This window comes from Chaetodon trifascialis, chromosome 1, assembly GCF_039877785.1.
Source record: "Chaetodon trifascialis isolate fChaTrf1 chromosome 1, fChaTrf1.hap1, whole genome shotgun sequence".
In the NCBI taxonomy this organism is placed as follows: Eukaryota; Metazoa; Chordata; class Actinopteri; order Chaetodontiformes; family Chaetodontidae; genus Chaetodon; species Chaetodon trifascialis.
The window spans coordinates 1,601,941-1,626,934 of NC_092056.1; the positions used below are offsets into that span (position 1 = coordinate 1,601,941).

The following is a 24,994-nucleotide window of genomic DNA, read 5'->3' on the forward strand; positions in this document are numbered from 1 at the left end:
CTAATATTTTTCAGTAGTGGAACAAATACACAGATGTTTTACTTAAGAAAAAGTAGTAGCACCACAGTGCAGAAATTTTATTTAACAATTAAAAGTACTGCATTCAAGATTTTGCTTTAGTAAAGTTAAAAAATTAGCAATACAATATAATTATCAATATTGTCATATTCCTTTTATTTAAGAGAAGTTTTGTTTCATAAAATGGTTGTGGATCAAATCACTATTTTGGTTGGATGTAAAAATGATCCAAATAAAGTAAAAAGCAAAAACCAATCACAGATTCATGGGCAATACTGAACCGGATGTGGTTTTATTCTGAAAGGGTAGACCGGACGCTGCATGTATTTAACAGCGTAACTTGACAGTGATTTAAATTGAAGCGCAAACAGCAGCGAGAGTCCACACCGAGGACAGAAGTGAAGTCAGCGGTCTCTCCTGTCACTGAGCCGCCGGAGGCGTTAATGTTGATAGTTTGTTGGATTTATTAGTTCGTCAGAAGACGCTTCTTCCCCTCCACAGCTGAAAAACGAGACATTTTGGAGGAAGAAGCTCGTCTGTCAGCGGTAAGTTGGAGCGGTTTGTGTGTTTACAGCAGCGTAAGTTAGCCTCAGCATTGATTCAGAGGAGCTCCAGGACGTAGCCTACAGCAGGTGACGTTAGCTTCATTATGAGGCTGAAAACCACTAAATTAATGATTTTAAAAACGTTTCAACTGTCGCCCACATTCAACCTGTAAGTATTTACTCACAGTCCGGTGTTGAACTGCCACCATTAGTTTTAAATATTGATAGAAAACAGTAAAAGAAAACACTTTACATTCATTAAAACATTAAAACAACAAGGCTCAACCGGCTGGAGGAGATGGAACAGGCTAATCTTTGGTGACTGCAGCGTTTGTTAAAGAAAGAATAAAGTTTATACTATTTCAACCTTTCAGGTGAAAGTGTTTGAAGATAAGTGACATTAATCTGTAAATAAAAACGGTTTTGACTCAACTATGGCCTCTATCTAATTTAACAGTGTTTAAATATGAGCAGAAACATAAGTAAGCTGTTATCTATGAAGGTTTTAATTGTATTAACCAGGTGATATTTTCAGTCTCATAACCTGACTGACAAACCATCCAGCTGATATCATCAGATATCTGACAGCATGAGCATGTGAGTGAGTACAGACAGGTGAAATACTGTGGACGGGATTAAATAAGAAGTCCTCATGAGCTTATTGTCACTGCTGCAATGATGTCAGCTATGCGATTAATCACCCACTGTGGGGATAATCAATTAATCAGTGTGTCGAGTGATTTAGGGAAAAAAAGGTCAAAATCCTCTGATTCCAGCTTCTTGGATGTGAATATTTCCTTTTTTTACTCAAATTATCTTTGGTTTGTGGACAAATTAAAACATTTTTCACCATTTTCTGACATTTGATTGACCAAACAACTAATCGATTAGTCAAGAAAATAATGCACAGACGCAGTTGGATGCAGTAGTAGTTGTAGTATGAGTACTTCAAGATTTGGGGACGTCTGCAAATTGTTTGTTTTTTCTGATCAGCTGTTCAAAATCCAAATAAAATCACTTAATTGTCAAAAAGACGAAGAAAAGCAGCATGTTTACGTCTTTATTTTAAAAAGTCAGCTGATGTACTGGGACCAGTTTTTCACTCTCAAATATGAATATCAGCACCAGTCTGGAAAACCCTGTGGTGCTACATTATTTTATAAACATAAACAAATCTAAATATAGAACAGCGTCACGTTCAGTTTGGGTCAACATACCGGGGGAGATGTGATGAGGGGGCGACAGATGATTGACAAGTGAGCCGGACACCAGGCTTTTTAAGGGCTTTTCAAACACTAAGGGTTTTTTTAAGATAAGGCTTAAAATGTGTGCAGTAAGTTATGTAAAAAGGGTTCAGAGCAGTTTCAGAGCAGCTTGTCTGACTTCAAATGTTTTCCTCTGATTTGTGTGGACGACAGAAAACCACCTCCTCTGTTGACGACTCAGCAGCCAGTTTTATTTATAGAGCAAAATAAAGTCTCCAAATGAGAGCTGATGAACTGGCTCGGCGTCCGGTCGAGTATCCAAACCAGCATTTGGCCGCCGTTTGCTGCGACTTTCACACCTTGTGAGTCTGTGCGACGCGTAAAGTGACCCTCCACCACCCAGAGCTTCAGCTGCCAGACTGTCGTCCAGAGACTCGCTGAGAGTTTTCTGTCTGAAGTTTTCTTTGCGTTGTGTATAAATCAGTTTGGCACACTAATGCACACCATCTGCAAGACAAAAATGTTCAGAACAGGATTATTTTCGCCACCTGAGCAACTGAAAAACGCTCCAGAGAAGGACGTCTGAGTCAGAGAGGAGCTCCGCCCTGTGGGTGCTGCGCCTTGTTTCTGGGTCCGTTTTGTAGTTTGATGAATACTTTAAGGCTGCAGCTGACCGTTATTTTCATCATTGTTTGGTGATCCTCTGACTCTCCCTTTAGCGCCATCTTCAGGTCAAAATGTGCAGTCCCATCAGCCTCAGCTGCATGTCGTGTTCAGTGCTATTTAGCAGTTGCATGCTAAGATAACGCTAAAGGTGAATGGATGGTGGACCTGCTGCACATCAGCATGTTAACGTTGTCACTGTGAGCATGTTAGCATGCTAACATTAGCATTTAGCGGTGGGCTCTTATAGTCTTGATTGATCGATTATCAGAATTGTTGTTGAATAATTTTCTGTCAGTCGACCGACTGTTGGTGTCACAACTCGTATTCTTTATATTTTTCCTGTGGTTACAAAGGATTTTGTCAAACAGTCATGTGGCGTCCTGGTACCTCGACGGCTGGAGGACCCTGTCTCTGCACAGGCTGTCAAATAAAGACCAAAACCCCAAACAATCAGCCGTGTGGGGATAAACCTCACATGCTTGAAGCTCTTTCCTGATTCGTCCTTTCTCTTGCTCCGCCGGCGCCCTTGGTGTCACCACCTCCACACCCTGAAGTTCAGGTCGTGTCTCTGGAGGCCGTCGACCAGCGCCGTGGCGAGGGGAACCACAGGTCCATCTGTCCCTTCCCTTCATGTGCAGCACTGAGGCACTTAGTCTATTTATGGATCGCAGCACGACGGCTGCGGTCTGACAAAAGGACTGACAAGCTGGGGGGGGCGGGGGGGGGGGATCCTCCAGGACTGGCTGTTACTTTACTTCCCATCCTGCCAAGAGGGTGTCTCGGCGGTAATCTGAGAGAGGAGCGCCGCCGGCTGGACTGAGGCCGAGCGCTGACAGAGACGTCTGGTGTCGAACGAGGAAAATCTAAAATAAAAGCCATGAAACTTCCTTAAATTTGATTTTCTAAGTGAGTTGTTCTGCTTGTGGTCCCTTAGATTTAAGAGACGTGACCCCTCGTCACAGCCGATGGCCTCGGTGTGAACCTGAGCTGTGAGCAGGAGTGAAAATATCCAGCGTTCACGAGGAAAAACACTAAAAACGTTCATCCGTTTAGTCGTCGGCTGACCCTCAGATTTGCGTCTGCTGATGAGAGATTTGCATGAGCGTGTGTTAAGAAAGGAAGAGGGTCATTTCCTCGAGCTGTTGATTGAATTATCAGCCTTTAGCACACCGAGGACACTCTGATGCTCTTTCAAAGGTGTCTGCTCTTAACCAGATTAAATTCAAAGTGAGTTAAAAGCAGATGGTCAGACCTCGGCGGACGGACCCCGTCCCTGAGCGCTGCTCTGTCGCAGCACGGGGGCTTTATCGGCTTTTCTTTCCCTGGTGGTCTTTCTCTGAACTCCTGTTTGACTGCGAGCTGCTCAACTGAAGCTGTGAAAGATAAATTTAAGATGAAGCACGTCAAAATCTGGGCTCCACGCGGTTTGACAGCGAATTAAAAATGGAAGATTTGACTAAATATAAATACAAAGAGGAGACATTACCTTTGAATAAACCAATAAAATAAAGAGAAATCAGGAGCACAGCTCAGAGAAGATAACAGCTGAGCTCACACATTCAGCCAGATGTTCATGAGGCAGGACAGCAGGAACTTTAAGTCCCTCTGAGGACCTGAGGACGCTGGCACACAGTGGAGTTTAGTAAGTCTTCAAAAGTCCTAAAAATGATTTTAATGTCCTCAGTCTGTCGCTGTGATGTCATGGACTTCAGCAGACTGCAGGTTTCAGTTTCAGTTTTATTGTGTAATTATTGTTTGTGTAATTACTCACAGAACAACATAAATCTCAATTTCAGCTCAATTAAAACAAAAACAGGCCAGTTTGTTTCAGCCGGGCTGTGATTGGCTGCCTTCATCTACAGCCACGCCAGCAGCTCTTTGTTTAGCGGCACGTTCACCTTCAGCATGTTCACATCGAAGCTCAGCCTGTTAGCATGCTAACGCTTGCTAACTGCCGCTGAAGACAGAGGACGGCTGGGGGGACTGAGTCGTGAAGTCTGGACCTGATGACACGAGAAGCTAAAGATCAGCAGTTATTCCAGCTCATCCTGAGAGGATAATTCGTGGAAATCAAAGCCACAAACGTCAGCCTGCTGGTGGCGCTGCAGGAGGAGTCAGAGGACGAACTAAGTTAGATGCTCCAAGTCATTTTTATTCATGTAGATCAGTATGACAAACCACAAATCTGCCTGAAGGGGCAGTGACGATGTGAGGAGGAGAAATGACAGATGTTGTATCTGCTGCTGTTTAATACTTTGTGACTGCTGCTGCGCTCAGAGGCCGACTTTGGACCGCTTCATCTGAAGAACTTGCAGTCCAACCACAATAACCGACAGTACATCAAACTTTAAATACAGCGTGCAGCTCTTCATCGCACTCTGCCACGGCCCAGTGCCTCGGCGGCTCAGTCACCGTGCTTTATTAGAAACAGAAGAAGAGCTGCAGCTGTAGCACGGCGGCTGAATCACCAGAGCGTTTGGCGTCCGACCGCTCGTACGCACTTTGCACGTGGGAGCCGATAATTCAGAGCCTGGACGTGGCCGCTGAGAGAAACCAGCAGGCAGCGTTTTCCTCCACGTGCTCCGGTTTAAACCTGAACCAGATGGCCTCGGCTGTGACGACGGCGGCGTGAGGCGGCTCCAGCGAGCTTTCTGCCTCCTGTGTGGTCCTGCTCTGTGGTTGGCCTGAGAGGTTGACCTGCACGGAGGTAGCTTTTAGTCACACCTGGCGGATTGATTTCACTTAATGAATAGCCGTTAGTGGAATGGAGGATGAGGAGCAGCACCTCCTGTCTGCTGTCTGAACTGAGTGGACGCCTCCCTCTCCACCCCTGCAGCCTCCCCTCGGTGTTTCAGTGTAATTGGGTCTCTGGGGGATTACGTGTCTACCTCTGTGCTCCACACTTTCGTCTTTTAAGGTTTGGTTTGTCCTGGACGGGCTGACAGCTCAGCGCTCTCACGTGGCACGGAGCTGCAGTTGGGAATAATTCTCTTCTCTCTCGAAGCCTTTCTTCAGGTTTTAAAGCCATCAGATCTGTTGGTGTGAAACCAGCCTTCGACGGCGCGCTGCGCTCTGTGCTGTCCGCTTTGATGGAGTTTGATAGCAGCAGTTTTCATGGAGTCAGTCCCTTCTGCACCTTTTCCCTCTCCTGCTCTGTGGAGCAGTAACGACAGTCAGCATTCGCCTCCTCTCAACTCATTTTTATCAGAGTTCAGCTGCGATCTGCACCTCAAACCGATCGTTAACCACTTCAGAGATGAAAACAGTCGTTCAGGGCGCCCAAAATGTTCGGATGGTGCAGGATTAGTCACCGTCTCCGCTCCTCTGCACAGGAATGTGATTTTATTTTTCCCTCTGTTTCATGCTGAGGAAACTGAGCGAGTGAGGAGGAGGAGGAGGAGGAGGAGGAGGAGGAGGAGGAGGAGGAGGAGGAGGAGGAGGGCTTCTCGCTGTGTGGGCAGCGCTGCTGTCAGGAGATTTGGAAAGTCCTCCACATGCGTGAGTCATGTGCCTTCTGTTTGACAGGCCTGCATCGTCGCTCTGTGGCTGAGCGCAGGGCGAGGAGGCCCAAACCAGGCTCACCTGGAACATCAGCGCAGCTCCAGCCTTAATTCAGCGAGGGGGATCCCACCGGCACCTCACTGTGACGCTGACCGAATTATATTATGAATATAATAATATGAAAACATCACATTAGAAAACGAACATTTTTGATGCGGAACTCATACATTAAAAATCTCATCTCTCATCTCTTTTGGCTTTTCCATTTTTTTTTTAGTGAAATAAAATTTAGCAGGTGTGACTCAGAGACATCGATCAGCCGATCAAAGACCTGCTGAAGGCCTGAAAACGTGTTTCATTGATCAGTTTTTGACTGACTGGCTCATCAGAAAAAGGTGATGTCATGCGTATCTGTGCACCAATCAGGATTTAGAATCAAAGTGCGACGACGGTTTGTTGTTTTTTCAGATTCCTGTCAATCAAACCTGATCAGACGAACGCAGCTGAGTTTTTAAGTGTTGAATATTCTCACAGGGATGTTTTTAACCTTCATTGCTGCACATTTTGAAATTAATATTTAAGTTGCAGAGAAACTTAAAGACAAGTTGGGATGACTGGCCTGAACCTCATTATAGCTTCATCAAAGCCAGGTCCAGCCTGGAGAGGATCTCTGCGTCCTACAGCTGCATGTTCAGCTGTTTCAGATGCAGAATACTTCAGAATGAGCCGGAAACAGTCGCCTGGTGGATCAGTCGACGGGGGACAGCAGCCCAATATGAAACAAAAGCTTTGTCAGCAGTGACACGCGAACAAAAGAGCACTGAAGGATTAGCCGCTCCACTCTGAGTCTTGCTGCGGCGTCTTGAGCCTTCACGCTGCTCCATCACGACTCCCCTCATGTCTGTTTACCGTGTGCGAGTCTCACAAATAGCTCTGCGGTTCTGCATCGTGTGCTGAAAACAAACAAAACATCATGAATCACGACGCGTGAATCACGCAGCGCACAAACACTGAGCATTAACGTGGTGAATCACTGTCGTTACACAAGTGATTTTTGCTTTTCTTTGGCATTTCCCACGGCCTGCATGCTGACGGCGGCGTGCAGGACCGTCGCAGCAGCTTCATCCATCATGATTTCATTCCTGCTTGCATGTGGTGGTTGCTATAGAAACAGCTGGACGTCGGTTAGAGTCCAAGGCCGCAGTCAACGCTGTGAACTGGTCTGTGCTTTTGTCCAGAAGGAAAACTTCTGTGTGTTTAATGAGGCCTGCAGACCACAAACTGCTCCATGGTTTCACATCTTTGACTGGATTACTTTGTGATCTGTGATGCACGAGTCTGCAGAGGACAGCGGTCTCTTTATTTGTCTTTAAAGGTCCAGTGTGTAGGACATAGTGACATCTAGTGGTGAGATTTTAGGTTACAACCAGCTGAACACCCCTCGCCTCACCCTCCTCTTTCCTGGAGAGCCCACGCTGTGAAACTTGCTAAAAACACAAAAGGCTCAAGAGTCGGTGTTTGGTTTGTCCTTTCGGAGCTACTGTAGAAACATGGCAGACTCCATGGACAAGACTGGACCTTCAGTTCTCCAAGACCAGCAAGACTAGCATCAGTGCTAGCAAGCTGTATAGCTCCAGCAGTGCTTTGAGCTAAATGCTAAGGTTAGCATGCTAACATGCTCAAAATGACCGTGATAACGTGTTGATGTTCATCGTGGTTGAGTGTGTTAGCATGCTAACGTTTGCTCTAAAAAGGCACAGCTGAGGCTGATGGGACGGACGTAAACTGAAACGTCAGATACATTTTGAGCTGATGAAAAGTCAGAGGATCACCAAAGTTATTAAGTTCATCCTGAGGGGAAATAAACATCTAAATACTGTCTGACTGGACCAGCCTGACTCCTCTGTCTCCTCTCCACAGCTGATGTAAAGCAGCACGAGGTCGAAGGCTAAAGACTCCCGTTCTCCCGCCGACACTTTGAAGCCGAGAGCCATTAAACAGGTACATATGGTATGATGCTTTCTGTCGCTTCTCAGTCCCGTCCTCCCACCCTCACTTCACTTTGGTTTGTTCACTTTCTTCACACATTTCTGAGTTCGTATTCCCTCCAGCCGAGCGCCTGTGCTGTCAGCCATCTGCTCGTCATTGGGTGGACTGTTTGTGAAGCAGCAGCAGCTCCTTCAGTCTCGCCCATGATTGCTGCCGTTTTGTGGCCGTTTTTCTGTCATTTTCTGTGAATGTAGGGAGGTAACTGCGTATGTATGAAGACGCCATCTGCATTTTCAATCAGCGCGCAAAGCTCTGCTCGGTCAGCGTTCGCCAGTAACGACACATCGGACTCACTGATGTGACTGATGGAGAGGTCTGGAACGAAGCTCCAGGGTGTCCGTCTGTACGCTGGTCGGCTTTAAATCTGTTATTTGGATGAGCTCACTGGTGATGAACTCATTATGTAACTGTACACGTATGCACTCAGTTGCCTGTTTATTAGGTACGTTCAGGTAAACTAATGTGGTTTACAGCAAACGTCTCATTCAGCTGAACGGCAGCAGACAGCAGAAGGCTGATTCAGCTGAATCAACACAAGCTGCAGATCTGTTGCAGTTGTGATTAGCCGGGATCAGACTACACGACATTAGGAAGATTTTTGACAAATTATCAGCGTCATGGCAACAATCAGGCCTCTCTAACTGTGTAGTGTTACATGCTAAGCGACCTGTCATGCAGCCTGTGTGACACAGCCAACAGCCAGTCCTGCTGCTGGTAGAACGAATAGCTCTGGAAGTAAAATGACTGCGTGTGAAACTACCTGTCCTAATCGTTATCCGGATGCTTCCAGTAGATGTAGAAATACTGACAGAACGAGCTGAAGTTAACTCCGCCTCTTGCATTTGCACGAGACCGCCAGCATCACACACAACGCTCCTGTCAGCTTGATTGACAGCTGCTTCACTCGCCTCCCTGACGACCCCTGAACTCGTGCTGTGATCGATCGGGGTCGTAATCTGACACGGTGACCATCGTTACAGAAGAAATGTTGTGTAGTCTGACTCCAGCGTCAGTCTGCATTAGTTTTATTTGCTCTGACTAAAATCCTCTCAACATTTTCTCTTATTAAAGATGAATTTGTCTTTTCATTGGAGGTATGAACCCTGTGTTTCTGTTTGTTGCTGTCACCGCGGTGTGGTTCCACCTGATCGCTGAGGGTCCGGCTGGGGGGTGACGTCGTGCTTAGTTTTGCTCGTCTGTTTCATGGCGGCCGGGTCGCAAACCTTCTCATATTCCAGCTGAACGGTGCGCTGAAGTACGTTCTGGGTGCCGTCAGAGAAACCTGATTCATATTTGATCAGCACTTCCTGCTTTGACAGTCTGATTTTCTGATTCGTGCGAGTCTGGTGCGTCACGCTGGATGGGCTCATTTGCATAAAGCCGAGGACAAGTCGCGATTATGTAAATTCAGACTTGTCCGTCAGCTCGTCATGCCGAACCCATCACGTGCCGGATCTCCTGCTCACCGTAGAGAACAAAGAGGGTCCGTCGACTTGACGTCCATCACCGGATCCGGTGTGTCTGCACCTTAATGGATGTCAGCTCATTGATACTGTCCAGCAGCTCCGTCCTCCTCAGCGTCTTAGTTCATCTCGTTTCCAGCAGATGTGAATCTGCAGTTTCACTCGGCGTGGTCTTCCTCGCAGAGTCTCGTGGGTTCGTCTTCTCGCTGTTTCCTGCGTGGACTGAACCGCCTGGTGAAACATGCAGCGCGCACACGAGCACGTGCAACACACACAGCGAAGTGTGAAGGTGTGTGAACGTGGCAGATGGCGAGCGTGACTGTCGTCGTTAACACCAACGAGATGTTTGAGCTGTGTGTTTGTCGTGTGTTCTGCTTCAGTAATATTTGGAGTTATGGATTATTTCTTTGATGTACGCCTGCGTGGAGTGAAACCTGCAGCAGGTCAGACCGTCGACGCTCCTGATGGCGTTCTCATTAAAACAAGGAGAAATGAGCCAATTAAAATCACAGAAGAAGAAGACAATGATGAACATGTCAACGTCTGTAACAGCTCCAAACCAACATGGCGTGTTTGCCAACAGCGCTCGTCTTAACTACCATAAATTTAAGTTCTTATCACGTTTAATGGCAGAAAAAGGCGACGTGCTTCTGAATAACATGTGGATCTTCATGCTTGCGTGATGTGATGCAGTTTTTAGGTTCCATCACAGCCTTCATGGCATTTTACAAAGCTCTCCTTCAGGTGTGACAGCAGAAATATGAGCCTTGTGTCATTCCCAGTGAAAATAACTTGATTTCTAATCTCAGCATCAGTGCTTTAAGCGAGGCTTCGAGCCTCAGGCGGCGGACGGCTCCTGGTCTGAAATGAGGTCAAAACTTAACCAGATCAATGATTTATTGGGCCGAATGTAAAATGAGCCGGATTATAACACGACTCCAGCCTTTGTGTTGTTGGAAAGGAGATAGGATTCATCCAGCACCGTCAGCAGGCCAAAACGTTCATCTATGACAAAAACATCAGCATGATAACAGCATGATGACGAACGTCATACCTGCTGAACATTAGCATGCTAACAACGTTAGCATTCAGCGCACACTCCCCTTCGCTGAGGTGCTGTGAGTCTTATTCAGACTGACTTTTAAACCCTTTAACATCTGGTGGATCTGGTGATTCAGGTCCTGTTATTTCTCCTCTTTCAAGGCTGAAAAAACACCGTAAACAGACGTGAGGAAGCGCTCAACATGAAAGGCTCAGACAACCCATGATGCAACACTCTCACCTGAGACATGAAGGCATCAGATTGGTCAGAAATGATGACCCTGTGAACTGATGTGTGTGTGAGCTTCCTGTCAGCTGATCCGGGCACAGGTTGGACTTCATTGATCCGGGCTGGCTTCACTGAGCTCATTGATGATTTAGCTAATTAAACTGACCCTCTGAGAGCTTCACTTCTTCTGGCCTCTCCTCCACTCCTCACCTGTTCAGCATTCAGAGCAGCACCATCAGTCAATACGGACCTGCACCACCTCCACCCTCAGGCAGTGCTCACGTCTTCTTCATCCACCTGCTGTTATTTGGCATGCGTCTCACGGCCTTCCCAGAATCAAAGTGTGTGAAAGAAGATAATTTGATGTCTCCGCTGCCTGCCTCTATTTATGGTTATGAGGCATGGTGGCAGTCCCTCAAAGGGGGACGCTGTCCAGGCGACTGCTTTTCATATCGCTAGCTTTCAGCAAGGACGTGGAGGGAGTGGAGTGGCAGTAATCACCTCTGTGGAAACTCTCCCCCGAGGCTTGCTTTGTCCAAGATTTCTCCTCTCCCCCGTCTCATCAGCATGTCTCATCCTCCTCCAGTTACCTCAGAGTGAAATGAAATGTTGCCCATTCATTCAGTTTGCTGAAGAAAGTTGCCGGCAGATTGAAAAGGAGATCAGATTCAGAGCTGCCAGTCAGTCAGGAGCATCTCAAGTGTGCTGAACTTTGAGGATGTTGAACCTGTAATGTTCTGGATTCTGTCTCTACAGTTAAAATATTACTCCTGCACGCAGCCGCCATCACATCCTGAGCTTATCCAGTCATTAGCTTTGATGAAACGGACACATTAGCATCATCCTGAGCTGCACTGTCTTCCCCTGATGGACGTATCCTCTGTCCTCTTGCTGACAAGAAGAGAAATACCTGCAGATCGACAGTATGAACAGCAGCAGCCTGAAAAGATCACCCTGGAGCACACTGAGTGCTATTTCAAGGTCTTTTTCCATGCGAGCGTTAACATGTTTACTGGCGCTCGTTCGCAGTTTGTTGGTGTTGAAGCGTTCCTGAGATTATCTGTCATCAACACGCAGCGTGCACGTTGTTCTCTCGTTACTGAGGCAGAAACATTAAATCCTCTGGGTTTGGCCCGCTCGTGCTGCACAGCGCCGCTCTGATGGATGAAGCCAATCAGGTCGTCCGCATCCACTTCTGTAAACGCTGCGCTTCCTCCCGGCCGCTCTGACGCTGCTTTGATTTACGGGCTGAAGCGCTAACGGCTGTTTGGCTGCGGGAGGCCTGCAGGATTCGCAGGTGTGCAGGTGTGCAGGTGTGCTGATGGTGCAGTCCTCTGCGCCGCGGGCTGCAGCGGCTCTGCGATAAATGCTGATAACACGTCGTATTCAATGAGCGTCACTGTGCAGCTGAAAGAGAGAGATTCTGCATCAGCAGCATGAATCTGTTCAAAGGAGGAGTTCACTGATGAGTTTGGTGAAAACAGACCATTGAGCTGAAGTCAATGATGACTTCGACAACAGTGATGATCTGACTTTTCTTTCTTTTCTCTCTTTGGAGCAGAAAACATCTTTCGGCTTCAGTATTTGTTGCCTGATTGATTCTTTATAATCACCCGTCTTCTTAATTTCACCAGAAAAAGTGAATATTAGAGAAAATAAATTGAATTTTCTTCAGAAGAAATATGTTTCCTCTCTGTCCTGTCAACATGCATCACTTTTATTGACATAAGAGATAATATTTAACTTTATTGATCCAGCAATAAAAACAAGAATAAAAAGGAGATGTAGAAGAAAAACAAATGGACAGTAAAAAGGGACACAAAGCAAAAATTAATTATAAATATGGAGAGTATAAAAATGCTTTGAGTATTTTAGTTGCACATGGAAGATAAGGATAGTAAAAAAGTGTTTTTGTACAATGAAAAAATGTAATATTAAACAGGATATTTGTGTGATATCTGCACAGATGTATACAGATGTTGACAGAGATGGACCGGGCGACACCTCAGACTTTCTAAGGACGTCACGGTCTTGATGCAGCACTCAGCTTTCAGGTGTTTTCATCAAATTTTGGCGGTTTGATGACAAAGCACAGCAGTCCATGGATGCTCGTGAGGCTTTCAAACACACACCGACACACTGATGCTAATTCATCTACATCTGCTGCTTAATCGAACCGTCCCAAACCTGAAAGCACCTGACGGATCTCCAGCGCCGCCCGCAGCAAAGCGCCGCGGGACCCTTGAGTCCAAGCCGAGCGAGGGAGCGAGCGCGAATTATCTGTGGCCATTCTCTGCGAGGCTGCGTGAAATTACCCAGCTGCCCCGGACCTATTTTTGAAAGGAGCCGCAGCTGCTAAACGAGACCTGAGCACCACTCTGCTGCTGTGTCTTTGTGCGCTGCACACACTCAAAGCTCAAAGCTCAGGAAGAGAAGAGGCCACCAAACAGGCCACAAGCAAAGCTCCGGCTGCCGAAGCTTTCAAACATCGAGGTCCAAACTGTTCATTTCTTTCAGGTTTCTCTTCAGGCGAAGTAAAGGTGCAAACTGAAGGTGGTTCAGGGTGAAGCAAACGGCCGTCAGCTGAGAGAAAAGGACTGAAAGTTGTTCTGCAGGGAAAGCGCTGCGATGCACGGGATGCATTCATGAAAGCAGCTTTTGTCCTCTGAAGGTGAGACTCGCTCTGAAAGAAGACAGAGTGATGACAGAGAGACGCGCTGATGGCCGTGATTACAAAACAACCTGAGCAATTTAAGATCAGCAGCGCTGACAAGCGTGGCGGTTATGAACGGAGACCAGGAAACGGAGCAGGGTCATGGCGAAGATGGAGGCTCGGACAGGAAGAGGGCAGTTTGTTACAGAGCGTTCGATCAGGTTTGCATTAGAGAATACGAAGAAAACTCATCAACACACAGTGTGTGGCTGTTTACTTTCACGTTCACCCACAAACAGCCTGCGATGCTTCAGTAAACAGCGTGAACTCTGTCAGCAACGTCACCCTCAGTGAATCAGCCCTCAGTTTACAGCATCCACGGCATCTGTCGCTCTTCATCATCACTGTCAAAACACCGAGAGTTCAGCTGCGTGTGTGTGTTATCAGTGGACTAAACACACTGAAGTGGATCTACATCATGCACGTGCATTGAAACAGATTGAGCGCGAGCATCGGGTCAGGAGGTCGGTGCCCTCTGACCCCCCCCCCCCAGTTTCCTGCTGCAGCGGTGGGCGCCGTGCGGGCGTCGAGCCTTTCCGTGTTGACAGAGCGCACGTGAACCTGCACGCACACACATGCGTGAGCGGTGGAGAGTCAGCGTGAGTCCGACGGCTCGACATCACTGCAGGAACAACACAGGAGGTCAGCGACAACAAGGCTCGTTACGACTGAAGGCCGCTCGTTGTTCGCTCGCAGGGTCTGATCAAACCTTCCTCCTCTGATCTGCAGCCGTACACAAACCACACATCAACCTCATGCACGTGTGTGCGTGGCTGATGCTTCATGAGCTCTTGAGACGCATTAGATTCAAATTTTGTATTATTTAGTATATTTTATTTAATATTTATTGTTAGATTTGAGTCCACAGTGTGTTAATTAAAATGTGAGTGTTTTCATCTGATGTGCTGAAGAGGAAAATAAGGCGCACACGTGTCGATGCACTTCATTTAAATCAGCCAATCAGCCGCGGAGATCGGCCCTTTTAGCCACGCATGGCTCCGAGCGGCTGCGGCGGTTACCAGGAGATGTCTGCCGCTTAGCTGAGAGGAAGATTACACCCTTACAGTTTGTACATGTTTTAACTGCCAAAGCCCGTCAGACTGAAGGAGGGTCAGTGATGGAAATGCAAGAAGAAAAGAGACGAAGACGCAGAGTGCAGCTGCTGAGCGGCTTCCAGCGTCTCTGCAACAGCTGCTTTTATTCAAATATCACTGTAATCATGTAATTATAATTGTAGTAATTAAATTATGTCTGATTAAATCACGATTGCTTTCATTTGTGAGCCCCGTTGGTCTAATCAAGACGTCTGCTTCTGCCTTTGCATCTTTGTAATTGCAGCAGCCACTTGGTGATTGCAGTAAAAGTGACTGTAATCTTGATGTCCCTGACTTCGTTACAGCGCTCGCTGTGTTTTAACGCTTTGTTTTTTCACAGCTCTTCCTGTATTCTTGAGTTTTTTCCTTCCACTCGCTGTCGTTCTTTGTTCGGTTCATAATCGCACATCTATCTGTGTAATTGTGCTGCGTGAGTGATTGACAAAGATGTGTCAATAATGCTGAGTGCATGTGCAGACGAGCCCCCGGCCCACCATGCGTGCCCTTATTTTATTAACCCCGACCTCACCCAAACAGGCAGCAATTACCCAGAGTGCACCACCAGCCGCAAAACCTGTGTTTAATTGCAGTGAAAGCAGAGCGCCCGGCGTTTTACGTCATTAAGCTAAAAGCCCCTCACACGGCGGTCAAATTAGCCCTAAATACACATTTAGAAAGCTGAGAGCTCAGCAAAGGCAGACAAAGAGCGAGATGGTGAATAATCAGGAATTACTGGTGTTAACTGCTGCGGCGGCTGTGTTAAAAGGGACTGTCAGAGGGTAGATTTTAGCTTCCAGTCCTCGCTTTTAATCCGAGAGACGTGCCAACCACCAGGAAATAAGTCCAGGGCCTCACATTTCTCTTCCTCATGACGGCTTTTTGGACGAGGACAGCAATTTATTTCAAACTGCTGCGTTTAAGTTCTGCTTTTTTAAAAAAAGAAAAGCAAACGTCGAAAAATGTCCAAGTCACAAAATGTGATTTCAAACAGCAGTGCCGCAGTGAAAGATCATTATTCTGATTGAAGGAGACGTTCACACAGATTTTATTATCCGAGACGTCCTCCGAGTGAAACAGCAGTGTGTCTTTTGTCAAATCAGTGACGGCGCTTTGGATAAACGGTCGAATCAAGCAGCAACCTGTGGGTGAAAAATGAAACCAGCCAAACTGCACTTCCCCAAATGGCCACTTGAGGGTGGCTCCAAAAGTGAGTCCGTCCCCTTAGACCTCCATATTGAAATGTCCAGATTTACAGCAGAAATAAAGACGTTTACAGCCGTGAACGTCCCATGTTTTGTAGACCCGTCAAATCTCTTATGATTGGCCAACACCAAACCGAGGCAGCTCGTCTTTATTTCCTCTGATTTAGATTCGCTGATGTGACGTTAATGTGTGAACTGCAGCAGCAGGTCCAGGTCCAAAACCAGCACCGCAGTGAATGACCTCCAGCTGTGCTGCACCTTCACCGTCACCAGCAGTTCATTGATCAGCAGAACATTTATCCCACTTAACATGTGGACGATCCACCACATGAGGCCTGATCAGCTCTGGATCGTGGTTCCATCAGGACCTCCATCCAGACCTGGAGAAGCTCTGCAGCAACATCGCCTGACTTCCTCCTTTGACGGCCGTAATCTCTGCAGCTGCTGGAGGACAGACTCCGTCCTGCTGGCCCAGAAAGCCACTGGAGCACCAAATCTGTATTGATCCGCCTCAGAAAATAGTCCCCAACAAAAGCACTATTTCCTCCTGTTTGAGTAATGTTTGATACAAACTACAAAGACCAGCTGTTTCAGGAAATCCCTGAACCTTTTTAGGGATTAAACCGTATAATGACAAGCGTTTTTTTTTTTTTAGAGATTTATGTCTTTACAATAAGGAAAATATAGAATAAAACCAGTTTTAGTGGTTTCAGCTGTAGCCGCTTCCAAACCGAAACCTCGTCAGTCCAAGCTGGACGCCATGTTTGACGGAGTCTAATCAGAAAAAGGAGCTTTAACGAGCTTTGACAGAACACATCGAGCTCTTCATTAATTCCTCGCCGTCCCTCATGTGACAGGTGGCTGTATGCTCGTTTAACTGGTAAACACCATCAGGGACCGTAAGTGCACAGTTGGTCCTCTTCACACCCCCGCCGATGGCCCCTCTCACATCAACATGTCCTTCTCGGCACCAGCCAACGTCCCTCCATGTGTCAAATGATCCCACGGGGACAGGCTGTCGGTGTCACGTCCCCAGAGCTGACAAAAGCTGTGACTGCTGATGTGTCATCGAGCATTTCTACGTCCTGCTTCTCGTGTTCGTTCGCTCGACCGCAGACGAGACGGCGAATACAGGGACAGAGTCCTCGCTGTCTTTAAGCTGCACAAGGACAGAGTTTATCATGTGGACACGTGTGCAAGACAACACGTTTGACTTCCTGGAATGACTGAATGAAATCAAACTTATCACTGAATCCTGCTGAATTCGATTTGTGTTTTATCAGAGCTTCTCCTCAGTTAATCTGCTCATTTTTCTCTGGATTCATTGATTAAACATCAATTATCCAAATAATAGAAATCATGTGATATGTTGTGCTGGTTTGTTTGTTTTCCACTGGCAGGATCTGATGTTGCTCTATTGATTATTAATTTTAATATCATTTATGTGATTTACACCTGCGTGATTTGCTTTGTGGCCACTTGGGGGCAGCAAACAGGAAACGGACATATTACCGCCTCATGATGATATGTTTATGTAAACCTGTTAGCTGCCAGGAGACGCTGGGAAACGTTAGAGTTCCTTCTGAGTCGCCTTTGTGTCACCTGATGAATTCAAGTCCAGTATTTCATCTCTAGTTTGGTCTCCACCATCTCCTGAGGGAGGGGTCCGCCTCTTTAGCTGCTGAAGCTTCACTCTGTCCGTCAGCTGCTCTCCAGCTGTGATTGGTGGCTTTTTACAGCTTGTTTATTGGAAGCAGCTGCTGGAAACCAGCTGCTGAGCTTTGGGCTGTAAAACCGAAACGACGAGCTGATTGGCTGAGGGAGCTGAGCTCATGGGCGGTGGTTAGATTTGGGTTTGAGGCTCCCTGCTGGTCTGAAGCTGAACTCACCTGACGGTTTACTCTCAACTGTCCTCTGTGCCACATGTACACTGTGTATTTATATATGTTCTTTATTTGTGTGTGTGTGTGTGTGTGTGTATATAACCATTTATATATACTATATATCTGACTAACAGGTGTGTGTGTGTGTGTGTGTGTGTGTGTGTGTGTGTGTGTGTGTGTGTGTGTGTGTGTGTGTGTGTGTGTGTGTGTGTGTGTGTGTGTGTGTGTTCATTCACAGGGGCAGGGGGAGGTTTCAGCTCGAGGTTCAGCCATGGAGGGGGACTGCCTCAGCTGTATGAAGTACCTCATGTTCATCTTCAACTTCCTCATCTTTGTGAGTTCACTGCCCTCCTCCTCCTCCTCCTTCTCCCACCCACCCCCCTTCTTCTTCTTCTTCTTCTTCTTCTTCTTCTTGCTCATGCTCTTTGGCTCTTCTTCTTCTTGGTCTTCTTCTTCTTGTACTCTTCTTCTTGGTCTTCTTGGACCTCTTCTTCTTCATCTGCTCCTCCTCCTTCTCTTCCCCCCTTCTTCTTCTTCTTCTTCTTTTTGCTCTTGCTCTTTGGCTCTTCTTCTTCTTGGTCTTCTTCTTCTCCTTCTTCTTGCTCTTCTTATACTCTTCTTCTTGGTCTTCTTGGACCTCTTCTTCTTCATCTGCTCCTCCTCCTCCTTCTTCTTCTGTTGTTTAACATCATCACATGGTTCTGGCTGAATATTTAACCCCCTCTCTGCCAGCTGGGCGGCTCCTTCCTGCTGGGCGTCGGCGTCTGGGTGCTGCTGGACCCGATGGGCTTCAGGGAGATCGTGGCGGCCAACCCCCTCCTGTTCACCGGGGCCTACGTCATCCTGGCCATGGGCGGCATGCTGTTCCTGCTGGGCTTCCTGGGCTGCTGCGGAGCCATCAGGGAGAACAAATGTCTGCTGCTCTTTGTGAGTCCGCCTCTCTTAATGTTTTCAGTCCGAACGGGTCAGTGGACACGTGTCTTCATCATGTCCATCAGCACACTGTGCAGCGAGACGTTTCATGATCTCAGCTGTTTCCTCTCGTCTACCTGCCTGCAGTGTGACGTCCTGTGAAAGGTTTGTGACAGAGGAAGTGTTTCGGTGCGTCTGAGGTTCAGTTTTTGGTTCGTTTTAGCATCGACTGACTCGTTAGCTTTGAGCAGCTCATCCATAGAGCGGCAGCACGACCTCTCTGTCTTATTCATGCCTTTAATGTGTTTTAGCTTGAGTCCAGAGGGTCCATCCTGAAATCACAATGAACAGAAACACAGAGCGCACGCACACACGCACACACACACACACACACGCATACACACACGCACACTCATAAACACCATGTTTTTATTATATTCTCAATAAAACATGGTAGAAATGATCAAAACCAGTCGTTCCTGTGTGTCTTACTTCAGGTTGGGATTATTTCATTTAACAAACACTTGATGTGGCTTCATATCAGCTCATTAAAGAAGAGAAACTGCAACAAGAAGGAAGTGAAGCTGAGTTCGTTACTCTTCATCCTCTGTTATGTCTCTGTTACATAAGACCTGAGTAAAACAGTACAGGTGCGCCATCTGGTGGAGCTGAATGCAATGACTCGTGTCTGCACGACCAGTTTTTGTGACTCTGACTTGTTTTTTCTTGTCGTTGCTCAGTTCTTCATGCTCATCCTCTTCATCTTCCTCGCTGAGCTGGCTGCTGCCATCCTGGCTTTCCTCTTCAGGGAACATGTGAGTCTCTGCCTCGGTCGTCACATGGATGAGTTTAAGCAACTTGTGGACCGTCCTGAGATGAGCTCTGTGGTTGCAGTGTGAACAGGGAGGCTCGTGAGCGTTCGATCTTTATGTTGCATGCGATCAGTTCGCTGACTGTGTTTCAGAGCTGCTGGCTCGCCGTCAGCTGTGTCTCTGTGTGTCTCTGTGCAGTTAACCAGAGAGTATTTCAGCCGGGAGCTGAAGCGTCACTACCAAGGTCGCAACAACACCGACGTCTTCACGTCCACATGGAACGCCATCATGACCACGGTGACGTATCGATTTCCCTCTTTCCAGCTTGTAATCATCCCAGTTTGTCTCCGATAAGCGCCCGTCAGCGTCCCGGTGCTACAACATGTGTGTCTGTGCAGTTCGACTGCTGCGGCGTGAGCGGCCCCGAGGACTTCGAGGAGAGCCTCTTCCGGCTCCTCAGCCCCAGTAAGCTGGTCCCTGAGGCCTGCTGCCAGAGGAACGCCTACCTGGGAGACGCCAGCGTGGAGCAGTGTGTGAGCGGCAGCGTGGCCTTCAGACACAACAAGGTCACAGAGGAAACACTAACACAGACCAGTTTCTAATTAAAAAAACAAAAAACAGTGTGAACAGAGTGTTTGCTCTCTGTTTGAGCAAAATATACTATTATATAAAGTATGTGATGAATTAAATCTGCTGCGTAAATATGTGATTTAAAAATAGCTTGGTCACACCAGCGACACTCTGCTACGCTAGGCTAATTTAGCTGACGTTACCTCAGCGTGTTGGATTGAGCTGTTGTCTCTTTTATGTGCTGTAACAAACTAACAAAAAATAACAGTTTTTAATCATTTCAGTTATTGGCAGGAAGGTAAAAGTGAACAAGTTTAACTTTAATGCTAGCTGTGGCAGCTAGCTGTAAATTAGCGTAGCTGCTTCGCTTTAGCTGATTGTGCGTTTGCTGGTGGGTAAATGACCAAACCCGTCGTGAAGCTTCAGGTTTGTGATGATGTGCTTTATACGGAGAATCTTGATCTGCAACAACATCTCAACAGTGATGATCGCTCTGTCGTTCAGCAACGTTTCCTGTTAAAACATGTGTAACAGCACAGAAAAGAACTGAATTTAAATAATTAAGCATGTTAGCATTAGCATGCTAATCATTAGCATATTAGCACAACAGCCTGAGATCAAAAGTCAAACTAAAAGCATGTTATTACAGGAGAATGAATGCTGTCGTTCTCTGTTCATCAGAATAATTATGTTATTATAATTATGTTAATTATGTTATCAAAATATTATGTCTCGTAACCGTGATCATTCTTTGAAGGCAGTTTTCTTCATGCTTCTTCCTGCAGGGCTGTTACTCTGCGATGGTCGACTACTTTGAGACGTACATTTACACGGCGGGAGCTCTGGCCATCGTGGTGCTGACAATCGAAGTACGTGCAGAGTTTTAAAATCCTCAATCATTTATTGTTTGTTTCTTCATGTGGGGGATTCAGCACAGCGATGTGGAAGCTTGCTCAGTTAAAAACAGCCTCGTTAAGGCTAATGTGAGACAACGGCAAAGAAAAATGGAAGTGAGATGAGGAGCTTTGCTGAACCTTTGAGGAGGCTGATTTGAAGCCACAGGAGTCTTTTGTGTCGTGATGTTCATTCCATTTAAAGAAAACACTGAAGTTTAGATAAAGCGGTTTTGAAACGTCAAAACAAAAGTTTGAGCCTGAATCTTTGGCCGCGTCTCTGCTTGAACATCTCATCGAGCGTCAGGAAGCAACAGAAGATTAAACCCAAAAAATAGAAAAGGCAAAAAAGGTTTTGTGTGTTTTCTGCTGAAATACTTCAGTTGAAACGCTGAAAATGTTCGTGTCTTTGGAGCTTTTGAAGTGTCTCTTTATGTGAAGTTCACCTGTGAGTCATGACAACGTCTGGTGATGAATCTGTGGCCTCCAGAGGCTTCAAAGTATTACTAACAAGTACTGCGTGTACCACAGCCGGACAGATGAACACACACACTGCAGTTTATTCTTCAATACTTCATATCAACTCAATACTGTGAGCCTTCTTCCATCGAGGTTCACAGCTTCGGACTGTAGGTTGTGATAACGTCACCATCAAGTGAACGTTTTCAGTATTACAGCCTGAAAACTACAGCGAGCGGCTGTTTCAGGAAAGTATTTCAAATCTGAAACTAAATATTTGTGAGCTGTTATTAAAGATTAACATCTTCAGGAGGAACCAGAGGGTTTGGACATGAGCTGCAAATACACAGCCGGAGAGCAGTAATACACAGCCGGAGTGCAGTAATACACAGCCAGAGTGCAGTAATACACAGCCGGAGAGCAGTAATATACAGCCGGAGTGCAGTAATACACAGCCGGAGTGCAGTAATACACAGCCGGAGAGCAGTAATACACAGCCGGAGTGCAGTAATACACAGCCGGAGTGCAGTAATACACAGCCAGAGTGCAGTAATACACAGCCGGAGAGCAGTAATACACAGCCGGAGTGCAGTAATACACAGCCGGAGTGCAGTAATACACAGCCGGAGTGCAGTAATACACAGCCGGAGTGCAGTAATACACAGCCGGAGAGCAGTAATACACAGCCAGAGTGCAGTAATACACAGCCGGAGTGCAGTAATACACAGTGGATTGTGATCTTTGCAGCCTCACCCTACCTGCCACCTGTCTGTCTCTGTCTCTGTCTCTGTCTCTGTCTCTGTCTCTGTCTCTGTCTCTGTCTGTCTCTTCTGGCCTTTGAAACTCTGATTTGTGTCTCTGCAGCTCTTCGCCATGGTGTTCGCCATGTGTTTGTTCAGAGGCATCCAGTAACGGCCGCGTCCACGCGCGCCCTCCCCAGCCGCCAGAGGCACGAGCAGAAGGAAGAGCAACTGTAAAATATGAGATGTATTTGTACAGTGATAGTTTACGTGTGTCATCGGTTTCGTGGCGTCATTTTGTACTTCACCACAGCAGTTCGAGGTACTTTGCTTTGGGCACAACAGACACACACAGGAAGTGTTTTCTCTAAAGAAAAGCGTTAGCATCGGTGCTAAGAGGTTGTACAAGCTAAACACTGATGACCTCTGTCCAGGAAACGGCGTGGTTTACAGCCTCATCGATGTGATGATTGGTGGTGTGGATGAGCAGCTGAGGGACAGTCAAAGCTGTGAGGATGAGGTCAGAAACAGCTGGAGATGATCTGTAGTCACATTCTTCTTCTCTCTCCATCAACCTGCTGCTCAGACGTCCACCTGTTCAACACACCCACGTGGTCACAGAAGGTCACCTGTTCATCCATGAAAACGCTAAAAAGAAAGAATCAAGTCAGCGGATTAAAAGATGTCAGCGTCCGCCGTCGACCTGCAACAGTTAGAGAACATCAGTCGTTAAAGTTGGAGCAGAGCCTCGTGTGACAGAGAGGAAAGATGGTTCGACGTGAAAGAAACCAACACGTCAGACGCGTGCAGGTGTGCGTGCAGGTGTGCGTGCAGGTGTGCGTGCAGGTGTGCGTGCAGGTGTGCGTGCAGGTGTGCGTGCAGGTGTGCGTGCAGGTAGATGATGTCATCACTGCCACTGTGAAAACAGCGTCATCGCATCACTGATAAACCTTCAGGCTCACGGATCACATCCTGGATCGTTGTTTCAGAGCAGGTGACGCTGAGGTGGGAGGCGGTGACGTGATGAAGGAGAGAGTCCGTCACACCTGTCGTTAAACCGTCAGGTGTGAAGAAGAGGAAGGAGCTGCAGCAACAATCTGCACCGTCGATATAAAACAGGAAGTTAAACCACGATGCACGTTTTATTTTGTTTTCTGTAATTTATTTAAACTCGACGTTAAATTGTCAAACTGCGCGTACATGACGCTGCAGGCAGGTACGGTCTGTCTCACCTGTAGGACAGGTTCATTCATACCTCAGAGGAAACTAAATCCCAGAAAACTGCTGAATGCGACAGATTCTCTGCTTGTTTGGTGCGCGAGGCTCATCATCAGGCGTCCGTTCAGTCCTGCAGCTTCAGTCTTTGAGTTTGTCTGTAGGTGAAACGTCACCAGGTGAGAGTGAACGTGTGAATGTGTTTTTATGTAAATACCTTTGTGCTCAGTGTCACCATGATCATGTCTGTGGATTTAAGGTGGAATTTAGATCAAAAGACTTTTTCTGTACATGTGATTTGAAAACAGTTGATTTGTTTAAATGGCACTGATCGACATTAAACTGGTTTCTGTGGTTTTAGTGGTGTGAAGTTTGATTTGTCCCTCACACGCAGAACAGTTGATGCTTTGGTGTGGACTTTTAGAAAATCCCTTCATGAAGGTTCAAATGTTCAGTTTGTGGGAAACTTTAGTTCATGATCGTTTTATAAACATAAACATAAACATAAACATAACGGCTGATTTGTAAATCCTGAGAAGCCACAAATAAATATGAAAAACCAGACGTTTGTGTTGTCTTTTAGCATAAAAGACATCAACTGGTCAAACTCCATCAGCTGTCCCGTGTCCATCCATCCATCCATTGTCTATACCCGACTATCCCTTTCGTCATTGTCATTGGGCGGGAGGCGGGGTACAACCTGAACCGGTCGGCAGTCGATCGCAGGGCAACACACAAAGACAGACAACCATTCACACTCACACCTAAGTCACCAGTTATGAGCATGTTTTCGGTCTGTGGGAGGAAGCCGGAGTGCCCGGAGAGAAGCCACGCATGCACGGGAAAACATGCAAACTTCACACAGAAAGGCCCCGCCCGGCTCGGGGATCAGACGTGTGGATGTGCGCTACCCACTGCTCCACTGTGCCGACCCTGTGAAAACCACGCATCTCCAAATTTGCTGAAGAGTTAATTTTCCTCTGTGGGCTGAGAAAAACATTAAAACTTGGAAAGGTGACGTTTTGGAGATACGTGGTTTCAGTCTCACTTGTTAATTGAAGCTCATGGTGAGATAATTTTCTTAATGAAAGCTTTGAACTTGATCAGGTTTTAATATGGTTGCAGTTTGTTGTGTGCTTTTATTCTGAAATTTGTGCTGCTGCATCCCTTAGTAGCCCACCTTTTCTGTGGCCACTCTCATTGGATAATTGGACGTGATTCGGCCATCTTGTGATGTGTGTGTGGGCTGTGAGGTCAAAACCTGCAGCCAGGCTCAGGTGAGGAGGAGTCCCGTGACACCTGGTGACCTCAGATTGAGCATTTCCTCTCCTGACAGTCGAAGCTTGTAAAGTGAGAGAAGTGAAAACAAAAGCGAGCGACGGGCGTCTCTCAGCTCTGTGCTGCAGCTTCTTCATACTGCTGAATCACATCCATGTGAGTATTTGAACCAAATGTGGAGAACAGCTGTGGGACAGACGGGGACGGCTGCGCTGTACTTTGGGTTGGTTCTGTCACACCTGGTTGGAGAAGGTAAGATTTCTGCCGCACCTGACTCAGGTGTACCTGAACATGTAGAGAGTGTTTTAAAAGTGTCACCGATGGTTTAATTTCTGAGACGTCGCAGTCGGCTGGTTGTACAGGAACGACCTGCTAACACTGATGGGGGATTTTTGTGGAGAGGATCTTGTTCTTTCTCTTCTTCCTGTTTTCTGCATCGTCATCCTGCCCGGCGACAGCTGAGCAGAAACGACAGACCAAAGGACGACGAGTCCACACAACTCACG

The 24,994-nt window shown here is 46.8% G+C and overlaps 1 protein-coding gene across 5 annotated transcripts; it reads left to right on the forward strand.

Moving 5' to 3' along the window:
- Positions 1-376: 376 nt before the first annotated feature.
- LOC139347671 (tetraspanin-18B-like) lies at positions 377-23,771 on the forward strand. Of its 5 annotated transcripts, none has more exons than XM_070987777.1 (10): positions 377-563; positions 7,856-7,936; positions 17,848-17,943; positions 18,342-18,536; positions 19,262-19,336; positions 19,532-19,630; positions 19,732-19,899; positions 20,689-20,772; positions 22,120-22,805; positions 22,854-23,771. In XM_070987777.1, the coding sequence occupies exons 3-9, from the start codon at positions 17,881-17,883 to the stop codon at positions 22,165-22,167; spliced, it is 732 nt and encodes a 243-aa protein (XP_070843878.1). In that variant the 5' UTR covers positions 377-563; positions 7,856-7,936; positions 17,848-17,880; the 3' UTR covers positions 22,168-22,805; positions 22,854-23,771. The 5 variants fall into 5 exon arrangements, with proteins under 5 accessions (XP_070843878.1, XP_070843715.1, XP_070843796.1 ...); XM_070987614.1 differs by having other exon boundaries at positions 22,866-23,771; XM_070987695.1 differs by having other exon boundaries at positions 22,878-23,771.
- Positions 23,772-24,994: the final 1,223 nt, after the last annotated feature.

Excerpts from the sequence above, each read along its gene's own strand:
- LOC139347671 (XM_070987528.1), top strand. Across the intron at positions 17,944-18,341 it reads TCTTCAACTTCCTCATCTTT|CTGGGCGGCTCCTTCCTGCT; the intron begins GTGAGTTCACTG and ends CCTCTCTGCCAG. Across the intron at positions 20,773-22,119 it reads TCGTGGTGCTGACAATCGAA|CTCTTCGCCATGGTGTTCGC; the intron begins GTACGTGCAGAG and ends GTGTCTCTGCAG.